Genomic DNA, 27582 nt, shown 5'->3' on the forward strand with positions numbered 1-27582 from the left:
TAGCAAGCACTATTTAAAGTGCTGATGCATCATTTAGGCCTCAGTTTGACTTCAGGCATACAATTAATCCCAGTAAAGCAAGGTACATACTGAAGTACTTTTACTAGGTTGGGCTCCACATGTTCCTTCGCCAATCCCATCCCAGTTCTCAAAGTTTTTGTTTCAGCTTTCAGCACTGTTATGCCTTTTCCTTGTGGCTGATTACTCCTGTCAGCTGCGACAGAGAGGGGCTAAATCCCATTTGAGCCAATGAGCCTGAACTTCAGGACTACCTTCTCACATCACCCAACACTTTCCTTTGATATTCTGTTGGGTTTTTCATTAGTGAGTTTCAATGCAGGTATAGCATCTAAGCTACTGTGACTATTATGTCTGTTAAAAAGTGGCACCTTCTTCTTTGAAATGGACAGGTGACCCACATCATAGTTGGATTTTTTTTTTTTTTATTCAGGATTTTTTGTCAATGCTATTTTATTGAAAGGCTTGTGGGAGCTTATGCCTGATGTGGCTTACAAGGGTGTGTGCTGTTTTTCAGTTTAATTTATTAACAGTCTAAGTAAGTAACTGCAGAGGAGGACTTTATCAATGCATATGCAAGCTGCACTCTGGTGAGCTGGGAGCAGCTGCTCAGAATGACTGCTGGTGAAAGCAGGTTTTGACTACTGCAAGGAAAAAAAAAAAAAAAAACCACAACTGAGCAATAGGAAGGCTGTTCAATAATTCTGTCACAAAACAGGGTGTAAACAGATTCAGGCAGTACCTAGACAGAACTGGGTACTCCCCCCAACCATCTGATTTCACTGTGATACAAAAAGAACTTCATTTTTGGAATACAAAAAGCCTTAGTCAACAGCAAGGAGGCAACACTTCCGGAAAGCCTGGGTTAGGTGTCTAATGTGTGAATACTCCCCCGCCACCTTCATCCATTTTGTGTGGTGGTCTCACCACTCTTCGCTGCTGACATAGAAATGGTTTTCTGATGCTTGTAAACCTTGTTCAGCAGCTGTGCAGTATAAAAAAAAAATCACTCTTAAAGCAGGTTTGGTAGCACATACTCCCGAAGAAGTCATGTACTGCATTGCATAGGCAGCAACCCAAGGTGCAAGACTTGAACCAAGCTGGTGCTGAGCTGCACAACGGACACCAACATCAGCAGAAGTCAAGGCCCATGAAGCACTAAAAGGCCTAAATTCGGCTACAATCTCTGACCTGCCTTCCATAAACATGGCAGTTGCCCAATAAGGCTGCAGATGATGGGCATCTTTCTGTAAATGTGTATGAAAATTATATGGAAAAAACACTAGTATTCTGTTGTTCATAATGATAATGCTGAAAGCTACAGTAAAATCTCATGATTTATGGGCTAACCTCTGCTTTAAATGCAGATTCTCAATGAAGTGATGAAATGCTAATGCTGAAGTGTAACAGTGAAATACTTGTGAGCATCTATTCAGCAGAGCCTGGGATGAGACCTACAGGTACATTCTTGCCTCTGTGGCAATCAGAACTAGATCAGGAGGCTCCCTGCCATCTTTTACTGCTGCAGACACAGTAAGAAATTATAAAACACCACATACCTGTGCCATGGGAACATATGTGCTAAAAAGTACCCAAAAGTGTGGGTGGGAAGTAGGGAGGAAGAGGGATACTGGGTGGGGGGAGTGGATCAAAGTGCTCCGAGAAAAAAAAAAAAAAACCTGCTGTAGCATTTCCTTGGGGCCAGAACTGCTTATGAAATGCAGTGCAAAAATGTCACTGTCTCTCTTCCTGAGTGTCCCCTTCCCCACTGAGTGCAGCAGGTTGGCACACACATTGCTGCATGCCTCTACAGAGCTGTCCTTGAAGACAGGGGGTTTGAACCATGTAAGTAATGCCCAAGGCTCCTTCTAGCCTGCAGCCTTAATCTTCTATGCCCCACCATATCACAGAGTTAACATAAAGCCTGTTTGTTACTCTTCATCTATTGCTATCAATTCTTTTGGAGGATCGTGTTTATTTTCTCAGTATCCAACGTATACGGGATACAACTTTATCAGTGTAAAAAGCAGAGGAGTAGGAAGTCATCCCACTTACAGCAGCGTATTACCTCCCGTGTACCTTCGGACAGGCAATGATGATAGGACCTGGCAGTTTACAACAGCTCTTTATTTTACTCATATTATAAAACATCATCACAGGGCTTCAGTTAAACAGTGTTCACCTATTTCAAATCATGAGCTTCGTTTTCCCCTTTATTATAAATACTAACAGATTAACTTTATTTTCCATCAGCAATACCATAAAAACTAAGTCTAACTGGACATATTTTTCAGCAATCCCCTGATGCAAAAATCCTGAAGAATTTGAAGTAGATCTCTATATTGTATATACACTTAGTTTTATATATACTTATATCAAAACTCACCATTTCAGTATATCACTGATTACTGTGATCTTTCACTTAATAAATTATGTCAGCAGTATGAAAATATAAACAACCATCTAGTTATTTTGCTGCTTTATAAGATATTTAATGATTGAACAGAGAACTGCAAAATTACATGAATGCAATGGAGTCATGTACATGTTCATTTAAGATTTCCACATGGACTTTTTATTCCAAAACTTTTTCCACAGTTTAGAAGTCCTTCAAAAGCTTCCAGTTACCTCTTTCTTTGAACACATACACACAAAAGGTTATGATGTGCATATATGTATTATACATTACATACTGTATGTAATTCTATATGTATTTATAAGCAAATATATCTAACATACTCTGAATATACATATCGTATGTAACATATATATATACAGAGAGATACCATAGGGGTGTCCTATGCATTTAGACATACAGGTGTATGCATAAATATACATATATGGTAAATTTTTCCCTCTGGTATGTATACACTGCTCTTTTTGAGAACTGGGTGCCTTCCACAGAAACCCACTGCCATCAGTGCGATCCATTCAATTCCAAAGACACAAGCAAACCTGTCCGCGGCCCATTTAACTTCAGTGAGTTTTGGCTCATGCCACATGAACTCCCGTTCATGCTTTGAAACAGACCCATCTTGTCCTTGGGTTAAGTTTTAAATCACCAAATTAAGCACAGCTGGCACCATAATGTATTTGAACAAATAACCAAGAGCACTTAAAAAAAAAAATCACATGGGGCCTGATTCTTCTCCAGCCAATGCCTGTTTTATCCCAGTGTGACTCGATTATCCGAAGGGACTGCTGCACGCAACGAGGAACCTGTGAGTAGTGTGAGGCTGCTTGTCTTGGCTTTAGAGTGTAATGCACACAGAGTTTGAGTAGGTTGAGCTGTTTATTTTGCATTTGGATTTATTTGTAAAGGAAAGAACAGGCCTCTTATGGAAAGATAAAAGATGGATATTCAGTAGAAATAACAGCATAGATTATACATTCTTAAGTGAAACGTGTCCACCATGTAACCTTTGGGTTACATTTTTAATTTGTTAGATAAATATTTACTTACTGAATGTTACTACTACTATGCACCTGATCAACCAGGACAACTCTTATTAAAACATTTTAGATTCATACTCTGCATATTAAAAATACATAGTAAAATTCTGAAACTAGTCACTGCTAATAAGTAGATCTTGGATCCTGCAAAGATCTGAAGCACCTGCTTAAAATTAGCATTTGAGTAGGTCCACTGATGACATTTACTGTGAGTGAGTGCCTAAATATCTGCAGAATCAAGACCCTTTATTTCAAAGGTAAAATTTCGGATCTCACACCTGAGAATATGTAGTGGTTGCTACCATGAGTAATTCCCACTGAGGAGGATGTTACATCTTGCGGCAATAGCCAGAGCAGACTCTGAGGGCGAGAGACTGACTTTACCCATGCATGAAAAGTGAAGGTGGGACTGGCTCTTTAAACAGCAGAGAGCAATGATTACCAACAAATCTTCTCAAACACACTACATTTTACTTCCCAGGAAGGCCAGCTTTGCATTACACATTAATAACTTAAGCATATTTTCCTCCTTAAATATATTTGTATAACATAAAAATTTGAATAAAAAATTGCTTTGGGACTGAAATTGCATACTTCAATTTTCTCCCACAGCAATTTACTGACAGCCAGGTTGTAAACCCCAGAAAACAGGGGTCTGTGGTTGGAAATGCTGACACAGCCTCATCTTACGCTGCTGCAGTACATCTCAGTATAGCGATGAGCAGATGCACTTTTGCACACAGGTTGCCATAAATCCTACAGCTCATTCCCTATGTGCTTGTTCTGCTGTAAGATGGTAAATTGATTTAAATTGCCAAAATAAAAACAAAACAAAACTTAAACTTGTGCTTCTAGAATGCCCTGACCCTGACTTCCCCATGTCACCTGGCTTTGGCATAGCTTTGCCTTCCTGTTGACCCTTCTGTGGCTGAAGTGTTAGCGTGTATGTTGTGTAAGCGTATATATTAAAGAAAACTCTCAAAAGAATTGGATTTCTGCAAATTGGATTGGTAATTTTCTTCATCTCTGGATTATTTCATTTTGTTGGGTGTCATGCTACCTTGGTTGAACCCAATGGGGAAAGTCCACTGAAGTCAATGATGCAGAAGGAGCTGTTAGACATTCAAAGACCTCTCCAGCCAACCTCTTCGTGATTCCCTCTCTCACAATTTTTAAAAATGTGCCCATTATCACCAACTGCCAATGTTAAAATTCACTCTTTTTTTTTTTTTTAATACAAACAACATTTACCACAAAAATATGAAGGGAAAAGCCATCAACTTCTTTGCAGGTTATTACTTATTTGTATGACACAAAAGAAAAATCATTTACAGTCACAAACTGTACATAGTATTCAGTGGGGGACAGTATATTTGTGGTTTAGAGTAAAAAAAGGATTGCTTCAGTGGTAATTAAAATAATTATTGACAAGATGTAAGACTTTAAAATAAAGTGTGATAATTTAGCTACAGAGACAATCATTGTAATATGTCTAACACAGAGGTTTGGATAGTAGAAAGGTGAGTAGAGGGACCTGGGGAAGGAAAGACACCGTCATGCAGAACAGCACTAGGTCTTGCTCAGTATACTCTTCAGGCTTCTCTCCACTGCTTCATCTAATTCTTCTTCCAGCTCTTCCTTCTTGGACATGGCCAGTTTGGACTGATAATCTTTTACTATTTGGTCTATATATGGTGCGCTCTGAGTCCCGTGCAGCATCAGTGTCCACTCCTTCAGCACGCCCCACTGTGGCAGACTGCCGACAAACCCAATCTCTAGAGCCCAGGTGCCTCGGGGGTCTTCTCCCCAAGTGTGTGTGGTCATGAAAGGCCATTTGTCAAAACCCACCTTGGAGTCGTCATCCCTGGGACGCCGGCTCAGTAAAATGGACTTTGTTCCCATTGGCGAGGTCATGTTGATGTTGAGGTCTCCTCGCCTAGTGGAATTCACAGTTATAACTGCTTGGACGTGTTCAAGGTATCGGACAAAGTTTTCCTTCCCCTCACAAGCATCAGTTGTAAGTGTGAGGACCAGCTTGCCACTTGGTAGTATCTTTCTGCAGTCAAAAGATAATTAAGCAAATTATAAGGATATACACAGCATGACATGGCTCATGCTAAAACTACTGGGTTTTGGTGGCTCACAGAAAAACCTGTACTATTTTCCTTATTGATACATGGAAAAGTAAGGAAATAATAGTTGCAAACATAGCCAAAAAAAGAACATTATCTTTTTAAAAAATTATACGAAAACCTTAATTTGAAAGTGCATTATGAAATGTACACCTAACACAAAGAGAGAAGGAATACAATTAAGAAGTACACACTGCTATTTAAGAAATATTAACATATATTTAATAGCTGCCTTTACTTACCACTACTATATTGGGTAATTGCATAATAATATGTCTATTCAGTAGAAGAAACCATGAGCAGTCAGTCGTGTCAGACAGTGACCTTAAAAAACAGCAGCAAATGTCTGTCCAGACTCAGAGGAGCCAGCTGCACGGAATTTCACTACAGTCACATTCAAGCCTAAATCCTTGTTCTGATTTTGAAACCAGAACAAACACGAGATCCCAGTTTCAGCTCATTTGAAAAATATTTTTGCGTGAAAATTGCTATCCTTTAACTGCTCCAGTACAGTAGCACGCATGAACGCACGCATGCGCGCGCACACACACAGAGGAAAGAAGTTGCCCTTGTTTAGTGAGTTGTCAAAGTGCTGCACCTTGAAGTCACAAGTTTCTTGGTTATTATAATACAGTCCTTATGAAGGCAAACTCACAATTAACTGAAGGACATTTGTCCCTTGAGGGTGGAATATAAAAAAAGTATTACCAGGAAGCTAGACCCACAGATGGAACGCAGGCTCAGTCCTGCTACATTTCTTTTGCAAGGACCCTGTCATCAAATCGAAACCAGATCCCTGTTATCAGCGCACAGGGCTCCTTTGCTGGAGAGAGTCAGACACCTGAGGATGCAACGCCTGGAAGTTAGCACACAAGAGGAGAAAACCACTTCACGTCTGGTTTGTGCAATCACTCACAGCTGTTAATAGTCTTACCAAAACTTTTCAACAGGATGAATTACACATGAAAGGAAGCCACATTACACCAGTTGGTGCTCTTGGCCCCCCCCTTGCTGGGCACCCATGGTGTGGTTACTCCCTATGTGGTTGAGGAAAACTGTGAGGCAGCATCATTTCCAGAGTGTGCCTCCAAAGGCTTCCAAGAAGAGGTGAGTGAGTGCGCGCTGCAGGAGAGCAAGGCACCTTGATGCCTTTCCAGCTCTTGCAGAGGATGCCTTTAGCAACTGTGTGCTGGGCAGATCCACTTAGGATCTCAGAGCAGGCCTGAAGGCACTGGCCCAGGAGCAGCACCCTGCCAGCAGCTGAGGCTGCCGAGTGCCTGCTAAACCCCTTGGGCTCAAGATGCAACTGGCAATTACCAGTTGCCTCAGAAACTGGCTGGCAAACTACACAGGAAGCGTAAACAAAATTCTCTGCATCCACCATCAATGTGCTGTGAGCATGTGACACTTTCCTGTGTCTAAAAGAAATACTTGAAAGACAAGAATTACTGCAATCATTATAAAAGTGAGTAAGTCACAAAAGACTCCAGTCAGCTTGTCATTACCTCTTCCAGTGGCTTCTCCATGACCTAGGTTTTGCAGTAAGAGAGTCCCTTTTAAAGGGCATTGACCACACTGCGGTAATGAATACCTTCTTTTCAAAAGAAATGAGTACCAGCCTTTTCCTTTTGCTAATGAAATAGCACGTTATTCAGAGACCAGTGAAAGTGTTTCATTCAAGCCTAGCTTCCAAGAATTCTCTTCTTCCCAAGATAAGCTCCAGGTATTGCAGCTCAGTACATCACTAATTGGTTCAGGCTAGTCTCTGCCCCCTCTTTCATAGAGTATTGCCTTCTTGGGAGTACTTGCAGACTAAAAAGACATTCAGGGCCAGGTCCTCAAGGCATTTAAATGCTTACCTTAAACTGAAAAACCTGTGTTGTTCTGAATCTCATGGATGCCCTGGAGCAGAAGCTGGTATAACATAAATATTGTATAGCTAAAATATATGAACATACAATACCCTCAAGATTTATTTTGTGTGCCAGAGCACAAGGAAAATGCACTATATGCCAGCCAGAGGCGAAGGAGCATAATCTCACAGTTGCCACATGCTAGTAATTTCTCTGCCTGGGAAGCATCATCCTCAAAGCAATCTGAATTCACATTGTCTCATAGCAATCTCACACAGCTGACAAAGCTTTGTCAAACAGTGCTTCATTCTCACAGTTGTGGTAAGTGCTTTCTATCTCCTGCAGTAAATGAGGGAGGACACCACAGTGTGGGTCTTTTCTATCTATCAACACCAAAACCCAAAGAAATAGCAGGGTTACCACTCCGTCTGCTTTGCAGGCAGCCCAACAGCTGCAGGCAACTTTTCTCCCCACCTTCAGTGCAAAAGTTATCTCAGCTCTCTAAAACACACGAGAAAAGGCTTGCTCTGTTTCCCCCTTTCCTATTAATTAGAATCCAATACTCTCTGGTTTGCTAGACTAATTACTATAATCCAGGTGAATTTCCCCAAAGAAACAAAAAGAGCCAGGGGTGGTGGAAAAAGACCGACATGAAAGGAGCAGAAGAGGAGATGGGGTTTCCACACCCTCACAGTGTACTACTGCCCATTTGCTATATATAGTTAAAATATAAGAATATATATTTTAAAAATGCATTCACTTCTGCATGCAGTGTAGTACCCAGTTAGAGATGAGCAGGGGGAGCTAACCGCTCTCTAGAAGCACACTTCCACGCTCCTGTTCCTCAGCTACTGCACTACGATGTCCTAAATCATCTATGTATCTCCCTGAACCAGCCAGATTCAGACTTGTCCATTTTTTTCTCTTTTTGCTGACCCAACAAAAATCCCTCTTCAGGGAAAGTTCCTATTGCTAATAAGTGTTTCTACATGCAGCAGAGAAATATTGCACTTCAAATACTGCTTACTTTCAGCACATTGTATATTCTAGGCTCTCAGTTCTTTCCTGGCCCATTTCTGCTAACTGACAATGCTGCTATGGTACACACTTCTGCATCAACTACTCACCTAGCCAAACATATATTGAATATGTATTTTATATATACAAATATCTATACTTATATAAACATATATATATATGTAGAAAATGTTGCTCCAGCAAGGCCAAACTAGAAAACTAACCCAATTATCCATGGCAGAAGTGCAGTGTAGTTTTCATTTCCAGTGAATCTCTGGAGATGCTGGGACTTCACTAGTTTTATTTACAGTGTAGTTCAAACAATGTAGATGTTGCAAGGCATGATGCTTATTATCTCCTATCAGTGACATTTTCATTGGGGGATGTAAATATTACAGCAGTTATTATATTATTAATATAATTATTAACATATTATATTAACATATAGATGTGTTGGATAATTATAGGAGGGCTCCCATACACACTGAGATTACATTGCAGTAGAGTTAGGAGGCTTAGGTGGTGACTGCCTTGGCTGAACTTTACAAATCTGTGTGCTGTAAGCACAAAGCCTGTTCTGGGTGCTGCTCTCAAAAGATACCAGCAGTTTATTTCTCAACTCTGGAGCTTGTTGGGCAATGACAGCTATAGGGAAGCTTTACTGCAGTTCCAGATCCCTGGGAGGGAGGAAATGCACCATCACCTCTGCTTTTCTATCCATTCAACAGCAGAAATGGGACAGAAGAACAAAGGCAGAAGGAGACAATACTACTGCATAGCACTTGCCCAACTCTGGCTCAGTCTGTCACCGGAATACCTCTACCACATTGTCTAATGCGCAGAGACAAGCCTACAGCAAGAAATTTTCTTTCGTCCTCTAGGATGATTCCCATTTCAATAAATGGGGCTACTCTAAGATAAGTAAGATTATTTGTCTGCATTTAAATGATGAATAAACTGGAGGTAGCTCAAAATTAGCTTCAGCACTCTCTCATTTATTTCCTACCCGTGAGCACGCATAGACCAGATAAATTAAAACTCAGATCTCAGCTGTACAACCTTGGATCCTTGGATTTGTATTTACAAATCCATCTGGAAGGTTAGGAACAAACTTATTCTTTGCCTGGCTGAGCTATGTGCCGGGGTGGCTTACTAGTTTGCCTTCTTTTTCCAATAGAATTATGATGCCTTCAAAAATGGCACTGAAACATCAAATTTCAAATGGTATAGACATAAATTGGCCATTATTAGGTTAGTAATTCAAATAATTAAATTGAAGTATAGCTGTTGCAGTGAATTAGTTTTAATTCATTCACTTGTTGACTCATTCACTTTAGCGCATGAAGGTAAATCAGAAAATAATTTGACTACCTACCCTGCAATTAGAGATTTGAAGAACATAAACCAAACACAATTAAATGGTGGTGTGTTCAAACTGAATCACTGGTACCTGTAGATAATTGTTTCAGTCTTCTGGAAATAAAATTTGTCTGCTGGAATATGTCACAAGGAGATATGACCTAGCGCTGACAGATATTTCATGTGGCAGCAGTTTATGTAATTTATAGTGCCAGCCTCCCAGACTTTCACTTGTGCACAGGCTCTTTATTCACAGAAACTTTGGCACAAACATACCTTTAAGTACCCAGGAGAAATGGATGTTGCTATTAACACTACTGGCACTAGCAATGATGATACCGGTGGGCTGCAGAATGCACTGCTCCATGGAAGATCATGTAGTTTATTTTATCAACTTATTGAAATACCTGGAACACTACTGGCAACGTTAGTCTTTCCTAGAAAAAAAATTTCATTATGTTTCTTTGACTATCTATGTCTTTGTCAACATGTTTGCATGCTTGTGGTCTCCTAAATGCCTGGAAGAAGCCAAACACATATACTAGACCATTCACTTACTCAGGTTCCTGTATTGACCCTCCAACACAATGGAATCTCTCAGGAACTGTCTTCCAGTCTTTTGCCATCTTAACCATTGCTCCTGCATCTAGGACACCATAGCCAAACAAATGGTTGAATTCCAGCCCAACACCATTTCTACGCCATTGATGAACCTCATCGTGAAGCTGGTTCCTCTTTGAGGTGAGCACTGTCAGATGCTGCATGTCTCTCCATGTCAGATCCAAGCTGTGGAAGAGCAACATGGAAAACAAACAGTAGAGTATTTCTAAGCAGATATTAAAGGAAGACAGTGTGTTTGAGTAAGCTTGTTGGTAAAACTTGCTTCTATGAATCACACAGAAACTGTATCTATACACATATCAATAACAAAGCTTCTGTTGATTTCAGTGGAAACAAGAATAGGTTTTAATTGTATAGTAATTTCCCAAAATATATTCCCCAAATTTGCAAAACCATTTCTGGTTGTTTCCCTGTTCTTAAAAACAACTGCTTTCAACTACACATTATAGGTCCACCATGCAATTTTTAAGTTAATAAAATGAGTATTTTCAGATCCTGAAAAGAATACAAAAAGAAAAGGATGATGACAGAACTTCACCTAGCCTTCCTCTTAAATCTTGCCCTCTTTTCCTTGCCTGCACCTCCTGCTTTTCCCATGGATTTTCCAAGGTTCACCCAGAGAAGCCCTGATCTGATGAAGCTGATGAGCTATAACAATCAAGGTCTTAGTAATTTTGGTAGTCTGGAAATATAGATATATGGGCTGTGGGTGGCTGGAGGTTTGTATTATAAGGTATGGTAGAGGTTTGTCACCTGTGATATACTAGCATGAATGGATGTAGTACAGTAACATTTGTCTAGATTCAGTGATCATTTTTCATCACCAGCTCTTTGTCTTCCTAGATTTGCAGTGATTATGATGACAGGAAGGGCACTTATAAGTTATTATTTTGGAAGCTTTAGAACTGACATTCTAATTCTACATAAGTAAAGCTATTCCAGTTGTTTTATGATGAACTCTTTCAACATTACAGTATGTCTGATTCAAACCACCAACCTAAAAGGATCCGCATTTCAGCTTTCTGTGTTCCAGGTAATAAGGAAGTGTGCATGCTGAATGTACACCAGAATAGCAATTACTGTCATTTTTCCAAGGTGACACAAGAGAGCTGAAAACCAGATATAACTTGCATCATTCTTATTGAAACCTTTTAAGAGCTGCTACGTATCTTAAAACTGTACTTTCCGTTTCACAGATTGGTCTGGTTTTAGAGACACGTCAGACATATATTGTGTATAAGCTGAGAGACATATTGCAGGCAGCAGTCATCTGCATGGGAAATGGTTAGCCATTCCTGTGAAGGCTAGTGTAACTCATCCAGGGTAGTTCTGCACACTAAAATGGAGGTTTAATAGAGCCAGCCTGGAAGGAGATAAAAGACGCTGTGACAGTTCTTTCTACCCACCCCCCATCCCTTTTTCAGCGAAGGCTAGAAAGCCAATTGCAAACCAGGGGTATTAGTCTAATATGTACTCATGATAGTTTGGCAGGAGTAATTCTAGTCTTCATGGATAGTTCAAATTAAGAGGAATGGCACTTAGAGATACTAAGGTTGTAGTCCAGGTTAAACATGCAGTAGTCAGAAAATTCATTAAGCCTTCATATTTTTATGGCCATAATTATTTATCACATTGTGGCTGCCTCACTGAATGAATCTGATAGTAGAAGGATTGATCATCCAAAGTTAAACACTTGGCATGTGTGTTTTACGTGTATGAAACCTGAAAAATGAGAGTTGGCCCAAGTTGCCCTTTGAGCACAACAATCATTGCTCTGCTAATGACAGAAACTTTGTCACCTCTGCCAAACCTTTATGCTTCTGCATACTGTTGAAGAGAACTATGTACGTAGTGCTCACTTCATGCCATGGTTACAGCAACTGAAGCTGTATACTTGAGCAAATGTTGTCTCACTTCATAAAATAATTTAACACAAAGTAAAAAGATGGTATATGTTATTGAAAGGACAACTTTTCCTAACCATTAGAGAAGAAGATAATGAAGTAAGATATACAAGAGGTCTCCAATATCATGAATAGCATGAAGATGGTAAATAGACAATGGATATTTATTCTTTCACATAACAGAACAATTAGGTAGCACAGAAGCAAAGTACCAGCAACGGGTTAAGAAAAAACACTCAAAACATTCCCCACCACCATTGCCAAAAACTATTATTACTGTGAACTGATGGCCACTGGATGATACAGGTGCCAAATACAGACAAGCTGAAAAGGAGTTAGACAAATTCAAGGAAGATAAATCTGCCTGTGGCTATTGAACAGGATAGGCTCGCTGCTCTCTCTCCAAACCACTGACTGCCAAAGCTGTTTTTGAAAGATCGCTCTTAATCCCCATTTGCTGCACTCTCCCCTAAGCATCTGTCATTGCAGACAGTATGTGGCACAAGATGAACTCTTGTCTGATACTATAGGTTTGTTCTTACATTTTTGTAGGCTGGGCATTCCACACTGGGTATGTGGAGAAATGAAATAATCTCTCCCTCCAAACAGTGCTGGAGAAGACAAACCCCTGGAAGCAGTAGAGAGGACACAGAGAGAGCGAGTCAGCCAAAATGTATCTGCTATATGGCTTTGGCAAGACTGTTGCTCCATGTTTGTTTGGCTGCTCCATGTTACCATGTTTGACACTACTGTAGCAGGTAGCTTGTTTGCTGCTCATTCTAGCCCCTTGCCACACACAGCCAATTTGTATGATGAACAATACTAAACAAACTGCAGGCCCTCTCCTCTCTAGAGCTCACAAGGAATTTCTCAACAGCATACTTAGCCTCCAGGGCCAAGGCAAACACTCCGGCTGCTTCAGGGGCAGCTGCAGACGTTCCTGAGTGACGCAGGGTGCAGTTGCCATACAAATCCGTTGTAGCCTGCAATGATATTAGATGTAATTAATGAAACCAGCTAGTCCATTTTCCTTGCAGCTACAGACTCAGAAAAATACAGAAAGTGGAGTGTGTGGCCTTGCTCTTTAGAGTAATTGTGTGTTTGTTCCTAGGATCTGTTTTCTTCTTTAGAATAGTGTATCAATTTAAAAACACAGTGAGACATAGTTACAGAAGGTGTGAATGCAAGAATAAATCATGATGTAGTAAAGCAATGTTCATTACCACTTAGAACTCATAAACTCATAGAGATGGCATTTATTTCCTATAAACACAGTTTAACCAAAGGCCTTAAATTCTCTTATGGTTATCAGAAGGATTTGAAACTAGAATTGTTAACAGTACTGAGCTTTCTAGCATTTGTGCAACTCCAGAACCAAGAGCAGTACCAGGCTGCTGTCTTCCATGCAGATCAGTCACTAGAAAAGACCAGAAGGAAACCTTAGAAATATATTTTATGGCAATAATTACAAAGATGCCACAGATCATCTTGGCTGATATCAGCTCTGTGCTGATATCAAGACAGAAACCAGTATTTTTCCATCTGAAACTGCACATGGGCACTTAGGATTAATACAGTGTGTCTTCACAGTTTGAGACAGGGCCATGGAAAATGTGTACCAGCTTTTGGCAAAAACTAACCTTGAGTTACTACACCTGAATTTTCCACTCTGTGAATTAGACTATGTCCTGGCTAGTCTGAAGGTGCTGAAAAGCAGTGATCAGTATGGTGGAAGAGAATCCCAATTACACTTGAACAGAAACTGCATATTTTCCAGTTGTAGGTATGGCCCTGTGGGGGACTTGAGTATGATGCTCCGCACTGCTCAATAGGAAATTGAGGGTGATATGAACCCCCAAATTGCCTCTGTGGGTGACTGAATGTCTTTCTGCTTTGTGCAGCTTGTAGTACAGCAGAAGTCTGGTTCATGACTGCTCTGCCAGTATGAGTATGATCTCAGATGTTGACACTTTTCATTTAGATTTTGAGAGACCTTTTGTCACACTCTCCTCTGGTAAGAGTGTAATTGAACTTGTAAATCTGGCTTCTGATAAAGGAAAGCACCAACTATATGAAGCTCTAAGAGAAGTAAGATCATTGCTGTTCTCAATATTAATCCCACATCTCTTCAGCTGACAGTTTTGGCACAATCATGTACTGCAGATGAGAAAATATCCATCTCAACAAAGAACCATCTGCTGCTCCAAAGCAGACAGAGTTGTAATGGGCCGTGGGAGTGCACAGACAGCAGCAACAGCACAATAATATCTGGACTCACCACACCAGCCTCCGGATTTCTCTTCCTCCCATTACTAAAGGTGGAGGCTAAGGTTGAAGAGCAGCTTTCATCATACAGAGCTGTCCGTCCATCATTTATAGCAGAATTGATGGAGATTGTCCACATGCTCGATGCATAACCATCACAGTTACAGTCATCGTAGCTGCCCCCATCTCCAGAGGCCCAGACATAGATACTTCCTTTGCCGCCCCGGCCCTGTGAAAGGGGAAAATTGACCCTCTTGGGTTAAATTGCAAATAGGAGATAGCAGCTACTTGAAACTGCACATCTAATTGTAAAGCTAGGCATCTATAAAGGAGAAAACTGGTCCAAACCAAATATACATCAACCTTAAGCTGAAATAACATGGACTTCTGCAGGTTATTAAATCCGGTTAACTGGCAGGCCCAGCCAGTTCTGCTACCTTATGTACACAGAGCACTTCCATTTATCTCCTGTTTTGCTTGATGCCCTGAAGGCTCCTGTGCCAGATGCTAAGACATTTTATGGATTCATTAGTGTTTATGTCAAGGTCTAAGTGCTATGAGGAAAGCGTTCTTTTAAAAGGCATATAGGTCATCTCACACGCTGGGTTTGTAAGATCCAATTAGGTTCAGGCAATGGCTGAAAAACTCTTTAAAACTGGCACTTTTTTCTCTCAATAGATTCTTCTCCAAAAGTATCACTGACTCAGAGCTGTTTTCCTGACAAACCAGCTCCTACTACTAAGCAGAAAATAAAGTTATGAGACCATATAAATAATCTACAGAAAAATGGTCTACCAATTACACTGAGAAGGTGACAGATGGACGGGAGAGACTGAAGCTGAACGGCAGCTATAAAGGCTTCCCTTTAGTTGAAGGAAAGAAATCTGTATCCTCTACCCAACTTCCAGAGAGGAAGGAGTAGGAAAGGATCAACTCAGCTCCTTTTTCTCATCCCGTACTAAGAAAGAGGTAGGGGCTGCCTGGAAGAGGGTTAGACCTGAGAACCCTGACACCTGGGGAAAGATCAGTGCTACTGAATCCAAAGCTTAGATCTCCCACTGATTCCAGCACAGCCACCATTTCTCTCTGTGTTTAGTCCATTGTAATCCAAGATTTACTTCCAACAGAACCAGAAGGGTGCAAGGCCTCAATTTAACATACTGTTCATATGCATTGGGCAGAATATAAAAAAATCTCCTCTGGTCCAGCATGAAATGGAAGTTAAAGAATACACAAACATAGTAACCTGCAATGGCATTTTAACAGGGAACCTTTTCTATCAGGAGTTTATATCAAATCTGAGCTCCCAGCAGTAGATTCTATTTTTCATCATAACCTACTGAACAGAACAACCTCATTATTTCAAGCATGTTAGTGAGTTGCATTATAATCCACTGAATTGCACAGCAGGTTTGCCGCCACTGGGGTATATAACATCTCAGGACATAGATTTCCATAACAAAGATGATGACTATGAAAAAGCATATTGAAATCAGTCTAAGAACTCCCACAAAGATCTGAGATCAATCATTTGAGCTTTAAGGAAGAAGGAAACTGTTGCAAAAATATATACTCTAAGAACAAAATAATTCCAGCAAATTATACAGCCTTTTTTCCCTTTGACTTCTTCCCCTACAGGGCCCAACCCTGGCCTTTGGACTTACTTCAGAGGCTACATCCCAAGCTTGCCATCATGCCCACATATACCATCACACCACCTTGCCACCATGTGCCTCCTTGGGACAGCCTCAGTGGCAGCTTGAGCACATCTCTGTCTGTCCCAAAATGGCAGGCTGCTGCCCAACGCAGAGAGCAGGTGCCTGCTGGTGCCAGGAATAGGACGTTTGGCACGTACAGACCCATTCTTAAACAACCTTTTCCTTCCAGCCATTTTAAAGGGAGAGGAAACATTTCATTTTCATGCGGTAAATTCACAAAATTAGCTTGGTGCCTGGCAGTTAGCTCCTGCAGTGTTCAGCATGGGGAAGCAGACTTACCCCTGCTTGGCAAATTGTTCCACACTGCCAAAACTAGGTATTGCTGTGAAACATTTCAGCCCAGGGCAGGATTTGCGGCAGAATGGCAGAAAACAGGTGCAACAGATTGCTGGTGGGGAGCCGGGGGAATCCACAGGAGAAATGAAATTTGGACTCAAATTCATGGGTGGAGTTAGCCTGCTGAGTGCTGCTGAGGATGGGTTTCTGCATGTAATTACTCTAACATGAGAACGGCCTTAGGATATCACTTGTGTGAGAGACACATCCACAAGTGTCGCTTAGTGTTAAAACCCATAACTCAGCTCTTCATGCTCTAATTTCAGTTGCCATTACTTCTCAGCCAGGACTGGAAAGAGGAGCAAATACTACTGGAATAAACTGATAGCAGCCCAAGTGCATTATTTGCAATGATGCTTGGGACTTGCTGCTTACATTTCCCACAGCTAGACCTGCAGTAGTTAGACAGTGTGCACAGACAAACTGTTTGGTGGCTGTCCTGAGGCATCACTTCATTTACCAGGCAGAAATATACAGCTTCAGGGGAAGTGAATTTTCAATTCTCTGGATGGTAGTAGTCTAAACCAGAAAAATCCCAGTTGGGTCAACTAAGTGTCATGCTTAAAGCGAACTGAAAGCTCCTATTTGCATCTCAACCTTATATGAACCTAAAAAATTTCAGTGGTGTCACTCAACCTAGGCTGCTGTAAATTTCGGCCAAAAACAGGACTGGAGAAGCTGGTAGTAATACACACTACAAACACCAGAGGGAGCCTGAAGGAAGACTCAGGAAGAGACAAGACCAGCAAGATAGTAAGGTAACATTTTGAAGAGCATCTTTCTCCAGAATCCTGGTGAAACCTGCTCATTTCCCCCCAAATCGATGCACAGCATGGCACCCACACTTCTAAGCCATTTGAAGCTGCATCTCACTGAGAGCTGAAAATAGATCTTGGTTCATTTAGTACTAGCCCAACAGAGGCCCACCTCTCAATTCAGGCTAAACCAGAATTAAATCTTGGGCATGGCTACATGCTTAGAAAGTCACAGACAGCTACTGGGAAGCTCTCTTTGTAGAAACAGCAGGTTTTCTATTTCCAGTGTCCTTCATGGGATGTTGTGCTACGAGCAAAAAATACCCCTGATAAATTTTCTTACCCCCTTTCTCAACATCTAAAGAGTGTAATCCCAGAAAAACTTCTTTACTGAACTACCTTGCAAAAGTGAGTTGGCAGAGGACTGCAGCCTAATTCACTTTATGTAACTTCAGGCACATCCTGAACTCTTTTTTTCCCCTTGTTATTGTGTTCATTCATCATGCTTGCTGTGCTAGTGCCTAAATCAGTGTTTCCCAAAGTTTTGATTGCTGGATCACACTTTCCAGATAAAAATGGGTGGTATTTGACAGATAAATCTCCTCCAGCTTTCCTGACCTTTCCCATCAAGGCTGGCAAGTGCCCGGGTGAGTAACAGCTGTGCCTCTAACATGGCATGGCCTCTGCAAAGGCTCCTCTAGTTCACCCACTCCTGCCTGGCCATCAGGGTTGCTAAAGATGGATAGAAGGAACATAACAGTCTTTACAGCACATTTCAGATGCCCTTTGGCTTTGGCCTAATCCTTCAGTCATAGATCAGGACTAACACTTTCCAAACAGTACAAGCTAAAACCAAAGAATGGACTCCTGCCCTGAAAAGCCAAGTACCAGGGAACGACAGCATCAGGACACCAGCAGGCAGATGGGCTCAGGATAATAAGAAAGCAAAAGCAGCACCTGCCTGTGAGGAGGTGGGTTTTTTTATGTGCAGTGAAAAGATATTTCAGGATAAGGACAGCCAAATGGTTTGCTGATGTTTATGGACTGTCCCATTTCTAAGGAAGAAAATGCAGATGGAGCACATTTGAAAAAAATATGGTAAATTACAGAACTGGAAATTGCTTTCTGTAACAAATTCAAAGCATATATTATTTTATAAGCACCTTTCGTTTTGCATGACATACGATAGCTATTTTGTAATTCTTCCCCTTAAGAAAATAGAAGTGTTTCAGCACCTTCTATATAATTTAATAGCAATTTACGTGTCTGCTATGGTAAGAGATAGGCTGGTTTTCCAGGAAAAGAGAAAAATTCTACAGCTTTTTCAAGTCTTTGCCATGGATCCTACTGACTTATGAATAGGACTCGGTTAGTTTCCATCCCCTATTAATTTCGCCTGTATTTTCCTCTGAAAAGAGCATTTCTTTCTCTTGAGGACTGAATTACTTGAAAATCCTTATGTGTTTTGTAATTAAAAACCACATCCTTCAATAATGATTGCTAATTATCTCAGAAAGTATAGTTTGCAGCCCAGGCAGGCAACGCAAAATCGCCATCGTGCCCCCAGGCTGAGGCATACTAAGGCAAAGACAGACTGTGGAAGAGCTGTGGGACCATTTGCCCACTCTTGTGACTTGGCAGGGAGCACTGGGCTGGGCTCTCGAGACATCCAGGAGCCTATGCAAAGACGTTGCCCTGCTCAGGTCCCCCCACCACTCCTGCACATGTGCAGTCCAGCTATGTGGTGTAAGGCAGCTGGAAGCAGTGAGTCCTTGGCATTGCTGAACTGCTGCTCATCTTTTGCACTGCCAGGATTTTCTGGAACCTGCCTGCATGTTCCTGCAACCCTGACATGGTGCCAGCCAGACAGCCCATTGAGCCCTTGCTCTCCTGGCTCCTCCAGCTACCTCTGCAACTGCCAAGCTGATTTGCTCAGAGCAATCTGGTTGCCCGTGACTTCCTTTTGTTCCTTTCTTATACTGATTTCTTGGGGAGTGCTCAAATCTAAAGCAAAATCTAGGCAGAAGCACATGCCTGACAGCCAGCCAACTAATCTCAATTTAGCCACACAGACACCAAAGTTTTAAGCAGGAAACATATTCGGATTTCCACAGTTTGCCACTGCACACGTTCAGGGGGACAGCTGTCTTGTTTGAGCTGAATACCTTCGCACTTCTCCCACGTCCAGCCCCTTCTGAAAGCCTGGAGCTGCTGTACCGTGTCCCTGGAAAAGCCCAGGATGTCTGGCCTGCCCAGCACACCCATAAGTCATGCGGTTCAGCACAGAAGAAACAGCAGCTGGGTTATCCTACTCAAATTCACCACTGCTGAAGGCGGTGTCCCTTCACTGTTGGCCTAACACTCAGGCACTCAATGGGGAAGGAGGAAAGGCTGTTTTGGCAGGAGCAAGAACTCAGCTAAACACTTGACTGCTATGCAGAGGACAACCATCACTTGGAACCATGTTTCAGTCATGCTTCTCCTGGTTTTGTCCCTTTCATATTTTGTTGCCTTCAATAACTGGCTGTCTGGTTCCTCCTAGCAGATTTCTGAAACTATCTGGGTCAAGTAATATTCACCCAAGTACAAGAGACTGCTGCATCTGAGAGTCTCAAAGAGCTAAGCCTCATAATTGTTAAACCCTAACAAAAGGCTTTATATAACTTATTCTATACTTGGTCACGGTAGAGTACTGAACTCCCATCCCCGAACCCCCAATTAATTGCATAATTGTTAATACCTCCTTTGGCTAAAAACCAATGCTTGAGCCATTTTCTATGTCTAAATTACTGTTGAAACTGGATGGACTTCTGTTAGCCAAGAGAAATGAACAGAAAAGAAAAATTACACTTTTGGTGAAGAGAGACAGCATTAGGTTTCAATTAAGGTTCAGTCCAGCAGGGAAATGGGGAGGGAACTTTGAAAATGCCAAGACAAAACCTTTTAATTATCGATTCCTTTTTTGTTAGATCCTGGGCTGCCTACCAAAAGTGATAATGCATTACTCTAGTCCAGCAATTCTGCAGGCATAATTCTGGTATCGATAATATTTGCAAAAATCAATCCCATATTTCTAAGCTAGATTAACACTGAGAAAAAGATTCTAAATACCCAATTTACTTTTTACCAGTGATGATGCTGGTTTTCCTGCCCAGAGCTCCCAGCTGCTGTGATGAACCCCAGCCTCACAGCTCCACCTGTGGCTCTTTCAACACTGTGCAAAGGTTCCCGGCTTGTAGCATCAGCCTTGCTGGGAAGCAAAAACACATGGCCGCTGAGCTGCAGCAGAGATAAGGTAAAAACACTCCTGGGGTCAGAGCGAGACAGAAAACTCTACATTTTGAGGCTACATTATTGTCTTGTCTCCTTAGAAAACAGTAATTTCCATGTCAATGAAGAAATGTGGAGCTTACAAATATTGCTATGTTGGCCCAACCTGTTGATACAGCAGCTTTCTGCTCTTTATGAGACAGTCATCTGAGTCTCTGTGAAGGGCAGTATTTAACCCTGTCACAGGCCCAAGCAAAGCACAAACCTACAACAGCCAAGGTCCTGAGTTGACCGAGACACCCCTGAGGAGGCCAGTAGCACAGCAGAAATCAGTAGCAATTCGGTTTTGCCCCCATCCTGTCCTCAGAGGAACATGCCCATTCCCCCATCTGCGGCAGGAAGGCAGCCACAGACTGATCTCCAAACCTGGGTCATGTACTCAGTGAAAGGTCATGTATCCCATCACCAGATCAGAAAAGCTGGTCATGCTGTGTTACAAAAGCCTGAAAATATCCCGTCAGATGACTTCAGAATTCCAAGCAGATATAACATGGTCATATGGGTTTTTAATAAGGTTTGATTTTAGCTTACATAAATAAGACAAGGCATGGAATTATAATGCATATTCCAGACGCAATAGCAATACAATAGCAAAGGGCTCCCAAGTTATAAAGAAGCTTGTAAGGCTTCCTCAGAAATGGAGTAATGGAGAAATGGAGTTAAGATGGTTGCTAGATCGTAACCTAATTTCTCTATCCTCACTTGGCTGTTGAGCAAATAAAACAATGTTAGAGGTATCTAACTGCATATACTTTATTAACGTGATATCTTCAGCGTATTTCACAGAAGAGTAACACAATGTCTGTGGCCTTAGAGAGAGGCAAATGAGAAATATTTCCTTTCATTTTTAACACCGTCCTTTCTTCTTTCATTGGTGAGCCCAATTACAGAGTCATGATGAGACTATACATTCTTAATACTGCTCCCCTGGCAATTTGTACTTGTGCAGCATTTTCTTAGGTAGAATGATATTATGGAAGCAATAACATTTTCACCAGCACAAGCACAAATGGATCATGTCTTATAGATTCTGGCTGAGCTGGCAAAGTCTCAAGAAATTAATTCAGTCCACGAGCAATTCCTCACAACCTACTAATATAAAAGCCTACATCATAAAAATGCAATAGATAGAGACCAGCTTAGCTTGATTACTTCTTTTTACTGGCTTAAATTCCAATAGCTGAAGCTGGAAAGAACTGGACTCATAAAACAGCAAATAAGAAATGTTTACTGGATATTGCATTAAAGACAGGATGTACCATAAAAAATGGGTAGAATTAGTTCTTGAGCTAGTTACCTTTCCCTCTTTAAGATGACTGCTGATACAATTCTGGATGCAAGGTACCAGAGAACAAAAAGTCTATATTTAGGAGACTTGTGCTGTCACTGGAATCCCATCTACCATCCTTACCTCCCCCTCCAAGCTGTCTAGCCCTGAGAGTGTGTACGCACAGGACAGGGGATATGTAAATCAGACAGCTTTGCTTTGTCCAGCAATACTATATATAAAATGCTAGTAGCAGCTCACTCCCCCTCTCTGAAATGAAAGTACTGCTCAATCAGATGAGCCAGCTAGCTCATCTGTGTGTGCTCAACACTGCCAGGCTGCTTGTTCCTAAGTCCATCACCCTGGTTTGTTGTTCTGCTCGGAATTTTAGTTTGTATTTCTGCACCTGCAGTAAAATCCCTCCATAGCTCATCAAAGAAATATATCTGCAAATACGTGACACAGAGTGTTTAGGAGCAATGAAACTGAGCATATGAGCAGCCTGGTCTTGGTGCAGAGCTAAGATATCTCAGGACAGCCAAGAACAATGTTAGGTTGGTGATTTACTGAGACTGTCAAGAAATATACCTTTTCTCCCTAGACCCCATAACCTGCTGCTGATCATAGATGTGGCTAAGATGGAGTCTAGAGGCCAGATAATAAAATCTCATTAAGAATATCTGGGTTTTTGCTCCTGGCAAGTGTGTTTAAAGAGGGAGACAGAGTGTGCAACAGAGCACATTCCCTGGATCTCTCTTTCACCAGACAGAGCAGCATTTGTCCCTTAGCCTGTTGTACACTACCCTAATGGATATCTGACTTGGGCACAGTCTAGCACAGTCTCCTGTTAGAGCTGGCAGCCAGCATCATATGCCTCACAGTGAAGGGTGAGTGCAAGACCCCCTCATTTAGGCAGGTACTGGATACTCACAAGCTTCAACCTACTCTTTAAAAACTAGAAGTTGTATTAAGCCCTTTCAAATTATGTCCCAAATATGTCTTTTCTAGCAGCTGGAATTTGCATTAGGTAGTTCATCATAGTTCATCTGTGTCAAACCAGTGCTGGTAATTGCCAATCTCTTGTGGATGTTTTGTGTGTATGAAACTCTTTCAGTCCCTATTCTCATGTGCCTGCTAATTCAGCTGTGAACTCATTTATCTTTGCAGTGCAACTACCGCTATTCTGTGACCCAGTCATGCTGCTGACTACTGCCCCTGAGCAAAAGTCATAAGATAACACAGCAAAGCATAGACTGCACTAAAAAATGAGTGGGATTGTGTGTTAGTAACAAAAAGCAGCTTGAATCCCTTTCTGATTCATGTATTACACTATTCCCTGATTACATGTATTACACTAACACCAAGTTCATGCACATGCCATCCCCTTTGTGTTCAGCCTTAGAAATGCAATTCATTAAAGAGCCCATAAAGGAATTGCCAGTGTGCTGGACAGATTCTGCTGTCCTTAATTATGCTATTTTAGTGCTGCCTTTATTCATGCCATTTACCTTACAAGCAAACAGCACACCAAAGTGGCGGTAGGATTAAGACAGAAGGCAAGAATTAGCTTAACAAACACCAAGAATGGGAAATGGAAGAGGAAAGGTAAGAAGATGTATCAGCCTTACTCCACCTGGTTATGGCTGCATGGCTTCAAGCCATAAAAAGAGACATATAAACAAGAAGTCTCACAGTTTCTGCAGTTTTCATCATCTTATCGTCATCAGGTGACTATTTACCCCTGACACCCCAGCAGCTCTGGAAGAAGGACTTCAAAAGAACATGACAGTGGATCGGAGTTTGGGGGAAGGATGAAACTCTTGTCAGTGAGTTTCTCCTTGAGATGGGTTCCCAAATATGGTGGCAACAAGGTAAATGTTACCTGTGTTTGTCAACTCAGTTAACTGCATATTCCCTGTAAGACTTTTGTATCACTCCCACTTATTTATTTTTAGTTTATTGCCTTAGAAGTAAGGATATTAAACTTACTCTGTGCAAGAGATCTTACATTTCCTTCTAGGCCACTTGAAAGTATTGCTTTTAGTTTAATAACATGTTTTTATTCTCAGCACGTTGCCTCCTCCCTGCCAGTATTTCAGCTTCATCACTAATTTGTGAACCATCGCTCTGTGAGAATCAGCTCTAGACTGAGATAAAGAATGCCTACATTTATTTGTCTCTTTATTTATAAAGATATTTTTCTCTTTAGTAAGAGGGGGGTTTTATTCTGAAAAATGATCATACATTGGATTTACATTTGAACAGTCAATAGAGAATTTGATGCATATATTATAGACCTAAACTAGGTAAACTAGGTAAAAGGGTATTATATCAAAGGCTTGTTAGTCTTCCTTTACACGCAGGAAAGTCTGTGGTGGGTTTTTCAAAGCACCATGGAGAGTACCCAGCATCCACTGACATCTTGAAATATCTTTAGAAAAACTGGCTCTCCACAAAAAGAGATCAGAACAAAAACATTCTATGACAGGAAATGTAATGAGCAAAATAAGGGTAGATAAAGCTATGATCACAATGCAAAAGGAGTTATTTGGGGTGGAGCTGTCTCTTCTTTCATGCACGTATTGCCAGGAGATAGCTGGGATACTGCCACTATAAAATTAAGTGTAATTGTCCCTGGACAACAATATCTCTCTTAGGTAGAATCCAATATCATTCCTTCTGCTCTCTAATTCTGCAATTGCTGTTTGACAGAACTGGTTTCCTAATGCAGGATCTCCTGTTAATTTTGTGCTTTCTGATAAGGTACAAGAGCAATCCTTCCCAGAGCACAGCTCACCATCACCATTCTCTCTCCTTCGCAAGCATTCAACCCGAGAGATCTTGGGGCCCCTTCTGATCTTAATATTGCAAATTATTTCTTAAAGAGAATTATAAACACTTCTGAGGGGAAGGCATTAAAAAAGTAATATGCCCAACACTCCCAAGTATGGGACTATGACCAGACAATAAAACAGAAGAGAAAAATCCCTTCTCCTACACTTCATTCGAAGATAAGGTTAATTCCAGAGTAACTCCACAAACTAAAGCATATGGCGGTATGACAAGTTAATTGAAAGATCTTTTAAATACCAAACTGCAGAAAACCATGACTACAATTTAAAATCTGCTTCTCTTGATGGGTAAAACACCTCTATTTAGTTTAGTTTGCATTCCCCTGCCAGGGTTATTCGTGCTTTTCTGTTACTGTTAGATGAGTTCTGCATGGGAAGAGAATAACACAAAAATTATATGGGAATTTTTCTATATTCAGAGTTTATGTCTGCTCCAACCAACATTAGTGGAAGGAAGATCAAGTATCCACTAACTATAAGACATCAAGGTGTTGCTAAAAAAATATCAGCTGTGTTACATACCTAAGAAAGATTCTCCCCAAGACAGGAGTATTGAAGGGGATCTTTATGGAAACACTAAATAAGTGAAAGAAGGTCATGGGAAGAAACACAGCTTGTGTAAGATGACTTCAGAGGGACTTTGAGCTTGTCAGAGGTTTGTAAAGTTTATGCATCAAAACTGAGCAGACTCAGGAGAAATTTGAGACAAGTGTTCCTGCATTATTGCAGTGCATTGCCAATTTTATGGGTGAGAGCATGAAGATGACTTTAATTCATCTGTTCTAGGCAAAATATTTGAGGCTCAGGATTTGAGGAAGCTTTAGATGCTTCACTACCTACGACAGCAGTAGATTTAATTATTATGTCACAAAACATGGTAAACTGAATGTGCTGCTCGCAGCGAGGTGGTGATAAACAGTGGGAGAAACTGGCACAAGTAAGAGGAAGAATAATTTGGATGGAAAAATGAGTCATTGTAGAGCTCCCACACAAAACCACCCCAGATGTTCTGGGGAATTTCAGATCTTTTCATTATGGAAACCCATCTACGATTGACCAAGGGGAGGAGGCTTATTCCCTACAGAACCAGGAGCAGCTGTGGTTGTCCTGGCTGCATGACACCAAAGAGATGGAGACAGAGCCACGTGAGGTTTTGTTTGTTTGTTTGGTATGGACTGATTTGTTGGGGGTTTTTTTGAGTTGTGGCACACATTTTACCCAACCTTCTAATAGGGTACAGGTTTAACAGATTCCAGGATAATACTGTCTTTAACACACAGAGTGTTCCTAGAAGCAGGTGGAAAGATCGGAGTAAACAAGGAGGCTCCTGCTACTGGGGAATAATATTACTCCACAGACATCTGAACAGTTGTGGTTCAATCACAGCTATTACAATGACCATATATGAGTGACCTGAAAGACACCACAAATCCAAAACAATAATTAAATTGGTGGCACACCAAAACAGACAATGTGATGTCAGTAGTACAGCTGCCATGTTTCAGCCTGGGGAGTATTTACATTTGGACTGTGATGGCATATGAAAAGCAGATCTAAGCTGACTAGAGATAAAAACAGTTCTATGCAAGACAGCACGGTATCCCGAGACTGTATAATAAAAGCAATGCCACAATATTGCAGAGAGAACATCAACAGACCTTGGAATACGCTGAAAGTTGGGATAGCTTACACAATTGCATTGTGTTCTGAAACATCTATGGGACGACCATGTATTCCCAAGTCATTGGTTTCAGCGTAAGTGTGTACATATCATTCCACTCCAGTACCCAGATTATTTAATAAGACTTACCTTGTTCACACCATCTGCCATTGCTTGCAGTGTTAGCTCTCTAGGTCCATCCACAGTCTTTCCATTATCAGTTGGTCCCCAGCTGGCACTATATATATCTATGACTTGAGGCATATGACTGATAGAGGAAGCCTCAATAATGTCTGTCATAAATGGCTGGTCAAGCATTCGAATACCTGTAGATTTAATCAACATAAACATGCATTACCCAGCACAAGATGAAATCTCAGAACCTGGGGAAGTTCTCCAATTACAGGTACTTTCATTCACTGGCACTTTCGCTCAGTAATTTCACACTCGCCATTCACATTTCACCAGGGTGTGCTTACCCAGCAGGATGGCAGCACTTAAACACCCAGCCACAGCAATGCAGCACGGCCCAGAAAGAGAAAGCGCTTTATTGCTAGCTTTCTAATTACACAGTATTTTCCATCTACTATTTGAAAACACTTTTAAAACAGTAATATTCAGCAATCTCAGTGTTTCATAGCATTTAAATAATATTAATAGTATTTAAAGTAATATTTTGTAACAACTAGGGAAAAGGATTAAGCCCCTCCCCTCTTTAATTTATACTCAGCAATGCATTGACACTTCATTAGTTTTTCAAATACTTTTTTCTGTTTATTTTGGTTCTTCACCAGAATTTAATCAGAGAGGGGAAACACGCTACACAACAATTTCCTGGAAAAACATCATTGTATCAACATGCAGACGCAATAGCAAAATATGGCCAGTATTTGGAGAAAAAAAGCAAACTAAAACCTGCTTCCTTTAACCCATGCTGCAGTAGAAATCAAGTTAGAGTTTGAATGATACAATCCCAGGACATGCCAACTTTGTAAAACTTTGAAGTGTTGGCCCTAAGCAAGCCAGAGAGTGTGACAAAGAC

The 27582-nt window shown here is 41.1% G+C and overlaps 1 protein-coding gene across 1 annotated transcript in view; it reads right to left on the reverse strand.

Annotated features, from left to right (window-relative positions):
* Positions 1–2126: 2126 nt before the first annotated feature.
* PCSK2 (proprotein convertase subtilisin/kexin type 2) overlaps positions 2127–27582 on the reverse strand; it is a 113446-nt gene continuing 87990 nt past the window's right edge. Inside the window, exons 8-12 of the mRNA XM_069787527.1 lie at positions 26691–26866; positions 14636–14851; positions 13240–13340; positions 10391–10618; positions 2127–5527 (exon numbers count right to left, since the gene is read on the reverse strand). Of these exons, the coding sequence (XP_069643628.1) occupies positions 5041–5527; positions 10391–10618; positions 13240–13340; positions 14636–14851; positions 26691–26866 (1208 nt within the window). The 3' untranslated portion in view covers positions 2127–5040. The remainder of the gene's footprint in view (positions 5528–10390; positions 10619–13239; positions 13341–14635; positions 14852–26690; positions 26867–27582) is intronic.

This window comes from Haliaeetus albicilla, chromosome 7 (genome assembly GCF_947461875.1).
Source record: "Haliaeetus albicilla chromosome 7, bHalAlb1.1, whole genome shotgun sequence".
NCBI classification, from domain to species: domain Eukaryota; kingdom Metazoa; phylum Chordata; class Aves; order Accipitriformes; family Accipitridae; genus Haliaeetus; species Haliaeetus albicilla.